This window comes from Pithys albifrons, chromosome 18 (assembly GCF_047495875.1).
Source record: "Pithys albifrons albifrons isolate INPA30051 chromosome 18, PitAlb_v1, whole genome shotgun sequence".
In the NCBI taxonomy this organism is placed as follows: Eukaryota; Metazoa; Chordata; class Aves; order Passeriformes; family Thamnophilidae; genus Pithys; species Pithys albifrons.
Window position 1 is genome coordinate 1,908,214 of NC_092475.1, and position 10,954 is coordinate 1,919,167.

Genomic DNA, 10,954 nt, shown 5'->3' on the forward strand with positions numbered 1-10,954 from the left:
GGAAAAAAAGGAAGTACTTTGCAGCAGTCCCCGGATGGAAGAGCAAACGGACTGTGATGAGCAGTGAAGGGACAGAAACTGCTCCCTGGATCTCCCTTCCCCCTCGCCTTCCACCTCTCTCTGAGTACAGTAACTCAATCCACAAAGGTAACTTAACTCTCCTGAGAGAATCTGGGGCACAACAGGCTGCAGCTCCTTTCAAAACGGATTCGTTTTCATTTCTTTATTTTAAAGTCCACTGACCATCATCACAAAAAACCCCATGGGAAATGCAACTAAAGAGAAAAAAAGTCCAACCAAGACCTAAGAACCCAGAGCTATGAGCAGAAGTGGCCTGTGTGGCACCGCGCGGGCGCCGCGGCGGGTGCGTGGCCAGAGCCGGGTCCTCCTCTATGTCAACCGCTGGACGATGACAGCGTTGAGCAGGTTGGCTTCCTTCAGGGTCTGGTCCTCATCAGTCAGCTCTTTATTGGGGAAGGTGGTCATGAGGACGAAGCTGGTGGCAGCCATCGCTGGCCGAGCATCCACTATGAAGAGCCGGATGTCACGGATCCTGTGCAGGGGGATCAAACACACAGGGGTGATCCTGTTACTGAACAGCCTCTACCAATGTGCAGCCTGTGCTGCGTTTGTTTTCCAGCTCAGGACACAGGACACAGACAAACTATTCTGATTTAACCTGCTCCTCTCTGGGCTCCCACTTAGTGAAATAACAGTAGCTGCTTTGCAGGCTACAGACTCAGCTCAGTGTTCTTTGTCTTGTCAGGGGGTTATTTAAAACTCAAAGCTTCCAAACCCTTAGTGATGAACAGATTCAACAAACTGTTTGACACTTGCTGCTCTGAGTGACTGAGCTTGTCACACACAGCAGAACCCAGAGGATTTTGGCTCCCCTAAGCAGCCACACAGGATCCATTTCCTGAATTCAGTCACAGACAAAGGTTTTTGTAATATTTTGCCCTGGGCTTGGCTCTTATAGAAACTGGAGTGATGAGTATAAACAACCTCAGACTAGGGAGGTGAGAAGGACTTTAGGAGAGCAGTCTAATGAAGCAGTGGGGTATCTAAGCCAGCTTTGCTCATCCAAGGGAACAGAACTGTGGTAAGAGTCCCCTGGTGCCCCGTTCAGCACAGAGAACAGCCCCACAGAGAAGTCTAAACTGAGGCAGAGTAACTTAAACAGATTCTTAATCATCTGACAGTTTCTAAAGCCTTACAAGAGATTCAGTTTTCTATAGGTGACATCAAGGAAAGTGTCACTGATAACACTGACTGTCCCCAGGTGTGGTATCACTGGTTATAATGTACCCCTATTTGGAAAGCAAATCCTATCCAACAAATAACAACTGTCTTAAAACCCCACAATAATTTCATTCCTCTTCAGCTATACAGAAGGATCCCCAGAGCTCCCTTGGGCAGGATTTTAACACCTGCTCCACCTGTGCCCAGTCTGAAGTGTCGTTCAGGCCTTCCCAGTGTTTCCTGCTCATACCTGTGACTGTGGTTGAACTTCTGGACCAGGCGCCCACCGTCGGCGAGCCGGATCTGGATGTTGGTGACGGGCTCCGACTCATCGATCGCGATGGCAGAACTGGCTTTGGCTTCGTTCTCTGCCTGCTGGGCTGGTGAGCTGGTGCCCATCACCTGGGGCACGGTGCTGGCAATGGGGGGACACAAGGTGAGCTGTTGAAAACCACACTTGCCTGGCTGCAGGGAGCCAGGATCAGGCTCACTGCCTGCCAGGCCCAGCTACCAGAGCTCTCAGACAGGAAACACCAACCAAGCTGGACACGAGAATTTGAAAGTCAGCCAGTCAGCAGAACTTGTCTGTAAGTTCACCTCTACCATCTCCTTGGGAACCACATCATGGCTCCTTATGTCCCCATGAGAACAGGGGCAGTGTGACTTGGAAAAATAGCTCCATGAAATGCCATGGAGGTTCCAAACCAGGGACCCACCTCCTGCCAGGTAGAGGCTGAACCACCTCTCCCAGGACACGTCAGTGAGCCTCATTTCCTTAAAGGAACACCTCCCACCCCACAGGCACCCAGTGCCTTTCCTTCAGAAAGATGAATCAAAAGGCTCCACCCACCAAGGCTCTTGAGTGACTCTCTCACATCACACACAGAGAGCAAACCAGTGCCACCATCTTCTCACCTGCCCAGCTTCTGTCCTTCTCCAGTAAAAGCTTTGAAGACACTTTTGGGTTTCACATACTCCTCATCCCGGTGATCCTCCATATCCAGGTTCACTTGTCCACCTCGTGCTAACCGGCGCAGCTCGGCCGGGACCTCCCTGCAAAGGGACAGTCCTCAGGCAGCTGCCTCAAGCAGCAAGCCAGGAAAGGGTGGGAAAAAAGCCCCAGACCTTTGGAATTTCAGGAATCACAGCCTGCCCTTGCTGAATCAAGAGGGCAGATGCACACCTCCCCACTGACAGACCAAATTAAAGGTTACTTTTCCCTGTCACTTGGAGTGACGTGATGCATCAGAAACCTCAGGCCAAACATGAACACCTGTTTGTTCACTTTGAACTCTCAAGGCTCCACACAAACCAAAGCCACTCCCATTTTACCTGAACCAAATGTTCCATATGCAGGATAATTAATTTCTTACAAGAAAGCTCAGGTGAAATGTGCCATGGATTCAGCAGCCTGGATTTCAGCAACACTTGTGTTTCAGGAAACAGCTGCCCCTTTTCTCCCCCCTCACTACGTACCCTCTGCGGATATCATCGAGGAACTGGGCATTGGATGGATCCTGGTAACTCCTCAGCTCTCCACTATCCAGACTGAATCCACTCTTCCAGAGCTTCAGCACAACATGCACCTGCAGCAGCCCCCAGACAACAGTCAGTCTCACTGAGCACCTTGGTGACAACAAAAATTGATGCAAAACGGAAAGTTCCTGATGGGCAGAGGAGCTTCCAGATGTGGGAAACATTCCAGCCAGGTTCCTCTGGGCTGAGGGAAAGACCCAAAGCACTGGCTATGTATGTGGTTGTCAGACATCAATTCCTAGAAGGTGGCACTAAAGCCCCCCTTTTGGTAAATGTGGCTGAAGAGCCAGGAGTGTGCTGGGTGAGGAGCCTAAACCAGGGTCTTACCACAGCCCAGAAACATGGCTGGTCATAAACCAAGCACGAGGGAACCTCACACTGATGCTCTCAGCTCCAATATTTTCAATGGATAAAGAACAGTTAATTCCCCAGTGATCTTTGCACACTACTCTTCCTGTACTTCTATGAAATGCTCATATTCTTAATTAAAAGTTAATCAGAAAACTGCTTACCCAAGCATCTACTATTTTCTACTCAGAAATCCCACAGGAAGCAGGATTTACCATAGTTCTGTCCTTGAGAATTTCTATCAAGCTTTATAACTCTCAGGGCTGACAAGCTCTGCAGCTACAGGAAAGAAACCCCAGAGGTGACACCTACAAACCTGCACAGAGATACTCACATCCTGGGCAGAGTTCTGCCTCCTCTCTCCTGCCACATAAGCCGACTCCTCCTCAGGAGTAGCCCCAAGGCGATACCCTCCCCCTGCAAAAGGCTGGAAGAGAGAGGCAGGCAAAGGGTTACAGAACCACACGAGGCCAAGGGAGCTGCTCTCCCTTCCCACCACCCCTGTGGATGAACAGGAGCTTCAAGGCATCAGCAACCTCTGTTGCCCCATGGGCAATGTGACAGCTTCAGCAAGTTCATAAATATGGCACAGGAGAGCGGCTTCTCTTGCCACTGTGACACACAAAACAGAGCTGCATGAAGAGAGGAGCCCAGAATTAGGTGGTGAGGTAATTCCAGGACTCCTCAGTACCACACAGCTGGCAAGGTGAAGCCTTAACCGAACCAGGGAACAGAAGAAGAACTCATCCCTCCTCACCTTCGGCTTGTTTGTCTCGCCACTGCTCTTGGCCGTCCGGTCGACGGCCACCGCGCCGTGTTCCTTGGCTCCTTTGAACAGATCCTCCACCAGCTCGTTAGGGCTCCTCTTCCTCGGAGGGCCCACGATCTGCTGCCCACTTCTCTCTGAGCCACCAGCATAAAACCTACACAGAAGCACCCAGGGCCTGCTCAGGCTGGACTGCTGACTCTCCAGGACGCAGCGGTTTAACGTGAGGGTTCACTTGTGCTGCTCAGTGGAACACCTTGGGATTACAATCACTGGCTCCCACCAGTGTGTCTCCCACTGCAGCCACGTGCAAGCCCCTGGACTTTCTGTTTCAAGCTCCTGGACTGCACAGACTTTCTGTTTCAAGCTCCTGGACTGCACAGATTTCTGTTTATGTCAGTTACTGTAAAATTACCTGTGGATCAATAGCAATGAAGTCACAGAAAGCCTCAGACCCAGCAAGAGGAACAGCCCAGAGGGACAAGCCCAGTTTTAAACACCAGTACCAGATTACCCAGCTGAGTGAGGCTTCCAGCAAACCTCTCTGACCTGTCAGAGAAACATCCAGCTGGAATTCTGAGGGAAGGCACACACGTTCCCACCACACAAAGGACGGATCTCAGCTGGAAGCAATGGGTGCACAGTCAGTGAAGTGCAATTAAGCACTTCTGGAAGATTGGGTTTATTAACTTCCAGATGGCTTGTAACACACAGAGCAAGCTCCCAGCTGCCTGCAGACCACAGTCCACCCAGGCTGAGCCACCCCTTCAGATACATCAGTTCCATTCCATTTACCTTGCCTGTCAACCTTAAGGGTATTTAACTACTTACAGCTGACATCCTAGAAGACTTTCCCACTAGTATTCCATGTTCCTGTTTTTCTCTCTACCTCCACACTACAATATATTACCCTTAAGCAGCACTTCAAAAAGGAAAAAAACAAACCTAAACCCAAACCCCCAACCAAAATAAAACTGCAACCCCCAAGCAGAAAGAAAACCAATCCCTGCATTATTCCCACATTTCTGTTCTCTATGGACACAAATGAGGATCTCAGCTGCTTCCTGTTCTTAACCCAGGGATTCCACATCCTGCTTTTTAGGCTTTCTCTGGGTGCTGAGAGCTGGTGCTTGCACAGCTGAGCATGTGCTGGTGCCTGGCACTGACAAACCTGCCCTGTCAAACCTCAGGTTTGATAGAGCCATAAACCTGATTTAATAAGAGTGTACACAAGCAGCAAGTCCTCCCAAAAGGGCAGGGAGACACACCCAGGGCTGGAGGCTTTAGCTGGGCACTCACCTCTGTCCTTCCTCCTCCTCCTCCTCCTCCTCCTGAGCGTGCACGAGGTCTCTGAAGGAGGTTACTCGATGGTCACTGCAAAGATCCAGCAAGAAGGTCGGGACACATTCCAAACTAAAACATTCCCAACTCAAACATTCCACACTGAAACAAACAGGCTCCTTCAGCAAGGATTCACCAATGCCTTTTTCCTTCAAGATACAGCCAGCAACTCCTCTTAAAACTGGACAGCATTTCCCCACTTCCCAGGGATTTGCTAAGGCAAAATTCAGTTGGTTTTTTATATAAAATGCTTGACTTGATCAGATCATGTCCCACACAAAATAAGAAAATATTCTTCCTGCAGAGACGTGATCTCCTCAAATGAAAGTGTCACCAGCTGTCTGTCTTTAACCTCAAAAGACAAATCAAGATTTTCCTGAGCAATGAGCCACGTTTTCTTAACTGACCTCTGGATTAGTTGTGCAAGAACACCCCTGCTTATGATGCACAAATGCTCAGGCTTTCACAATTTCCAGAGAGCCAGATGAGGTGAAGCAAATCTAACACAGAGCTACTTCTGAAAATTAACAGACATCAGTGCTTTAGAGAGAGTTTGTGTTCTCACAGTTTCCACTGGGGGAGGTTTTCAGGCTGGAGCTGAAGCTCCCTCCTCACCTGGCTCCAGTGCCTCTGGATATGGAGCTGGGTGTGGGCTGGGGAAGGGTCAGGATGTCCTCGTCACCCCCATCCTCGTAGAAACTGGCCAGGGCAATCTGGAAAGGAAAACCACCAGAGCTCCTCAGGGTGAGAGAAAACACAGCAAAGAAAGAGCAGAAACACAAACAACCAACCCAGCACCTGCCACACGGGGCCTCTGAGGGCACCTCTCACTAAAGACACCTCGTGCATTTCCCTGGCAAAGATGCAGGTCCTGGCACAGAGGAGGCCTTGGCAGGCCCTGCTGTTGGGCTGTGTCACAGCGGGACAGTCCCTGCCGCAGGGACGGCACCTCCCCTGGCAGGGAATGCCGGGGCTTCTCCTGCAGGACACGAGGGCTGTGCCCAAATCACCGCTCAGAAACAGCCGCGATTGTGCCACCCGCGAGCAGACTCGGAGTTTAACACAGTCGGACCCTTCGAGGAGGGCCAGGGCCAGGTCAGAATGGTGGGTGACTCCCCCTCGGTCTGGGGGCGCTGCTGTGACAGCACCAACCGCACAGCACCGACCACATCGCCAGAGCTGCGGGGAACTGGCACTGCCCAGTCCCGCCAGACCTCATCCCGCGACAGAAACTGAACGAGAGAACCAGGACGAGCCTCGGCCGCTGCCAGGCCAGGGTGTCGCCAAAAGGGACAGGGCGGGGGCGAGGCCTGAGCCTGCGGGACACCGAGCTCCGGCCCAGCGCTGCCCGCCGCCAGCGCCGCGGCTCCGCCGAGCCCCGCAGCGGGGCGGAACGCGGAGGGCGCAAGGCATAGGCGGAGGTACCTGCAGGTCCCAGCCCGCGGACTCGAGGAAGAACCGCGCTCGCTCCTCCTCAACGCCGGTCACGGCCACGAACTCCCTCAGCGCCTCCTCCCTGTCCGCCATCTTGCCGCGGTGCAGCGCCCAAAGCCCGCCGGGCCGCCCCGCGCCGCCCCCGCGTGCGCCGCCAAACCCGCCCGGCCGGAAACAACAGCGGCGCACAGCGGCCCCTGGCGGACGGGAGGTGCCGGTGCGCCGGGAACCGGGAACCGGGAACCGGGAACCGGGAACCGGGAACCGGGAACCGGGAACCGGGAACCGGGAACCGGGAACCGGGAACCGGGGTGGACAGCACTGGGCACCGGGAGCAGGGAACTGAGCACCGGGATGGGCAGCACTGGGCACCGGGAGCAGGGAACTGGGCACTGGGAGCAGGGAACTGGGCACCGGATGGGCAGCACTGGGAACCAGGAGCAGGGAACTGGGCACCGGGATGGGCAGCACTGGGCACCGGGAGCAGGGAACTGGGCACCAGGCATCGGGATGGGCAGCACTGGGCACTGGGAGCCGGGAACTGGGCACTGGGATGGGCAGCACTGGGCACCGGGAGCAGGGAACTGGGCACTGGGATGGGCAGCACTGGGCACTGGAAGCAGGGAACTGGGCACCGGGAGCAGGGAACTGGGCACTGGGATGGGCAGCACTGGGCACCGGGAGCAGGGAACTGGGAACCAGGCATCGGGATGGGCAGCACTGGGCACTGGGAACCGGGAACTGGGATGGGCAGCATTGGGCACTGGGAACCGGGAACTGAGATGGGCAGCATTGGGCACTGGGAACCGGGAACTGGGGTGGGCAGCATTGGGCACTGGGAACCAGGAACTGGGCACTGGGATGGGCAGCACTGGGCACTGGGAACCAGAACTGGGATGGGCAGCATTGGGCACTGGGAACCGGAACTGGGCACTGGGATGGGCAGCACTGGGCACCGCGAACCGGGAACGGGGCACTGGGATGGGCAGCATTGGGCACTGGGAACCGGGAACGGGGCACCGGGCACCAGGCACTGAGCACTGGGTAGTGAACACTGAACACAAAGTACCAGGCACCGGGAACTGGGCACCAGATATTGGGAAATGGGATGGGCAGTGCCAAGCCCTGGGCACCAGGAACCGAGCAGCAGGCACTGGGAATCAGGCAGCGGGCACTGGGAATCAGGAGCCGGGATGGGCAGCACTGAGCACTGGGCTCTGAGCACCAGGCACTGGGATGGGCAGAACTGAGCACTGGGAACTGTGTGTGCAGTGCTGAGCATCAGGAATCGGGCACCAGGCACTGGAAACTGAGCACTGAGCAGCAGGATGGGCAGCACCGAGCCCTGGGGCAGGGTGTGTGCACTGGCCACAGGCAGGGCCACACACTCAGGACCAGCGGTGGGAGCAGCCCAGGCAGCCTCTGGGCCATTTATTTCCAGGTTCACAAATGGCTGGTGGTGACCAAGCCTTGGGACCTGCCTGGAGGAACTGGCGACTGACTCGGAGCAGGACAGGGCACCATCCCCGACATGTTCAACTGCATGCGATTGAAGAGGAAGAAGAGGAGGCCACTGAGGAGCACCTTCTCCAGTAGGATACCAAACAACAGGAGCAGGAGGCTGGGCAGAAAGATCACACCTGCTGTAGGGACAAAGGACATGAGTGACCATGGCTTGTGGACAGGCATTCCAGGCCCTTGCAAGGAGCATTTCCTGGGACTCTGCAAGGAGCAGGGGCTCCTACAAGGGCATGGGGATGGCCCATGGGATCCTCTCCTGGGACCAGCCCCTGAGCCCCTTCCCCATCCCTGCTCACCCCGAGCAGAGCCCACTGGGCTGGGCTGGGCTGGGCTGGGCTGGGCTGGTTCCCACCAGGAGCTGCTCTGGGAGCAGCACTGGGCACTCACCTTGCACAGACACCTCTGTGCCACTTCCACGCTGAAGCACCTGAATCCCACCTCTCAACGTAAGTTGGAACTTCACACAGTAATAGGTGCCGATATCCTCGGGCTGAACGTTCCTGATGTGGATGGTGAAGTCTGTGTTGGATCCTTTCACTGCCCTTGTCACACGGGGGTAGGTGTCTGTGTTGTCATAGAAAGTCTTGTTGTCACTGCCCCAGCCCTTCAGCCACTTCACAGGACCAGGTTTGATGGCTCCAGACACGGTGCAGTTCAGGGTGAGCGTCTCCCCAGCTCTCACTGACACCTTGTCCTGGGGCTGGTGCAGCTTGAAGTCCTGACCTGTCTGGACAACTACACCTGGGGAAAAGCAGCAGAAGGGTTTGGGGTTGAGGGACAGAGCCAGGACACAGCCCTGAGCCGGGACCAAGAGAGATGTTCCTGTCCCTTGTCCCCCGGGGGTGCTGGGAAGTGAGGGACGGGCAAGGCCCGGGGGCTCCCAGAACATGGTTGGAGTAAACCAAAGTCTTCGTCCGGGGATGAAAGCAAACTGAAAGGAAGGCAATGAGAGCAGAGCCCCAGATATCCAGAGGCACAGGGAAGGACTGCCCAGCCAGTGGTGTGGGGAAGCACATAGGGGAAAAGCGCTGGGGCTGTGCTGGCCCCACTTACCCAGGGCTCTGCAGAGTAGGAGCAGCATCAAGCAGGGGAGAGGCAGCGCCTGTGTTGCTGGAGCCATCCCGTGTCTTGCTCCCTTAGGACTGGGCTTCTGTCAGCTCAGCCTGACTTGGCTTAGCCTGACTTAGCTCAGCTCAGCTCAGTTCAGCTCAGCTGGGTGCTGATCTCACCCAGCAAAGGGGAAGGAAAGGGGCCACCAACAGTCCAGTTCCTCCATGCCATTATCTCCCAGTTGTTCCCCATTGTTCTTGTCACAGGACTGGCCCATAATGGCAATGTCCACCCACTTTCCTCTCAGAGGTGCCAAAGCCACGGGCACCCTGATCCCGCACGCTGTCCCACACCTGGCCCGAGCCTGTGGCTCAGCATCCCGGAACGCCGGGGGAACACACAGCCCTTGCCAGCAGGATCGGGATGCAGGTTGGTGTCTCCCGTGGGTCGGTGGTGCAGAGCTGTGCCAAGGCTTCACCCGAGCGCCTCGCACCCCGAGACCCCCGGTGCTCCGGCCCCGAACCGAACCGAGGAGGACTCAGAGCCCAGTGCGGCCCCTCGGGGGTGATGCCCCTCAGGGGTGATGCCCCTCGGGGGTGATGCCCCTCAGGGGTGATGCCCCTCGGGGATGACCCTCAGCGTGGGTGATGTGCGGCGGAGTGCTGGCGGGGGTGATGCCCGGTGGTTCTGTTGTTACAAATATATTTGTAAATCTAACTGTGGAAGTAGTTATGCTAAGGTTTACGGGGTTTAACTGGGCCTGTGGTGAGGTAACTTGAAACAGTAGTGGGGGCCCAGAAACTATTGGGAACTTGCTAGGAACAGCAGAACAATAATTAAAGCGATTAGTGAAGTAAATAGAACCTGAGGAAGAAAACAAACTGTTGCTTAAAGATAAGATTAGAATCAACATATGTAAGGGGTTTGGTGATGGGGGCCTAATTAACCAGAATCCTGTGTTAGACGAGCGTGGTAGATTTTTAACCCTTGGAGACGGACATCAATTGTATACATATAACCTATGTAACTGATTTATGAACGAGACCGTGTGTCTTTGTGCACGTACAATGCTGTAGAAAAAGTATAAAAGCTGTCTTCGAGAACGGCTCGTGGGAATCCTGGCTTAGGACAGTAGTCCCCAGGTTTCCCGGGCCCAGCAAATAAAGCACCGCATAAACTGATACTCTGTCGGTTTGTGTTTCTGTGAACGGGCAACAGTTTTCTGGCGCCCAACGTGGGGCTCCGAGGGTTGCTGGGGCGGTTCGCGTCCTGATCCACTCCAAGCCGGCACCGAGAATTTTCCTCGGGGAGTCATCAGTTCGTGCCCGGCCCCGCGCCCGTCGGACAACTACATAGAGGTGAGCCCGAAGGTGCTTTATTTTGAAAGGGGGGTGGCTTTATTCTGAATGGGGGTGGTAAGATTGGTTGGTTGGTATTGGAAGCCTAGGCACCGGCCGTAAGACACGTACATAGGAATCGTGCAGGTCCGGTACTTGCCATTCGATAGCGACTAGAATTGGCAAGTTGGGGATATAGGTTGGTGGTTAGTCGCAGCGTCGTACGTGTTTCTGTTATATATGTTGTCATTCGGGAGCTGTGGGATAATGTCTTCTAACGATAAGGATATTCCCGAGGATTCCCCCCTCGGGTGTTTGTTGAAGCACTGGAAAACGGGGAATTTTGAACAAACTATGAAGAAAAAGAACTTGATTGATT

General features: G+C 54.8%; 2 protein-coding genes across 2 annotated transcripts; both read right to left on the minus strand.

The window, feature by feature from the left end:
- Positions 1 to 208: 208 nt before the first annotated feature.
- NSFL1C (NSFL1 cofactor) lies at positions 209 to 6,786 on the minus strand. The gene is made up of 9 exons (XM_071573169.1): positions 6,659 to 6,786; positions 5,849 to 5,946; positions 5,192 to 5,266; positions 3,884 to 4,049; positions 3,461 to 3,553; positions 2,719 to 2,828; positions 2,158 to 2,295; positions 1,493 to 1,657; positions 209 to 553 (listed from the first exon to the last, which is right to left on the minus strand). The coding sequence occupies exons 1-9, from the start codon at positions 6,758 to 6,760 to the stop codon at positions 391 to 393; spliced, it is 1,110 nt and encodes a 369-aa protein (XP_071429270.1). The 5' UTR covers positions 6,761 to 6,786; the 3' UTR covers positions 209 to 390.
- A 1,324-nt stretch (positions 6,787 to 8,110) lies between these two features.
- On the minus strand, positions 8,111 to 9,413 carry LOC139680539 (signal-regulatory protein beta-1-like). Its single transcript, XM_071573232.1, has 3 exons — positions 9,242 to 9,413; positions 8,576 to 8,929; positions 8,111 to 8,310 (listed from the first exon to the last, which is right to left on the minus strand). The coding sequence occupies exons 1-3, from the start codon at positions 9,306 to 9,308 to the stop codon at positions 8,111 to 8,113; spliced, it is 621 nt and encodes a 206-aa protein (XP_071429333.1). The 5' UTR covers positions 9,309 to 9,413.
- Positions 9,414 to 10,954: the final 1,541 nt, after the last annotated feature.

Excerpts from the sequence above, each read along its gene's own strand:
- NSFL1C (XM_071573169.1), bottom strand. The coding sequence starts at position 6,760 with ATGGCGGACAGGGAGGAGGCGCTGAGGGAGTTCGTGGCCGTGACCGGC. Across the intron at positions 2,829-3,460 it reads GGCAGAACTCTGCCCAGGAT|GTGCATGTTGTGCTGAAGCT; the intron begins GTGAGTATCTCT and ends GGGCTGCTGCAG. Across the intron at positions 1,658-2,157 it reads GAAGGACAGAAGCTGGGCAG|CACCGTGCCCCAGGTGATGG; the intron begins GTGAGAAGATGG and ends CCCCATTGCCAG.
- LOC139680539 (XM_071573232.1), bottom strand. The coding sequence starts at position 9,308 with ATGGCTCCAGCAACACAGGCGCTGCCTCTCCCCTGCTTGATGCTGCTC. Across the intron at positions 8,930-9,241 it reads CCTACTCTGCAGAGCCCTGG|GTGTAGTTGTCCAGACAGGT; the intron begins GTAAGTGGGGCC and ends GCTTTTCCCCAG. Across the intron at positions 8,311-8,575 it reads CACAGAGGTGTCTGTGCAAG|CAGGTGTGATCTTTCTGCCC; the intron begins GTGAGTGCCCAG and ends TTGTCCCTACAG.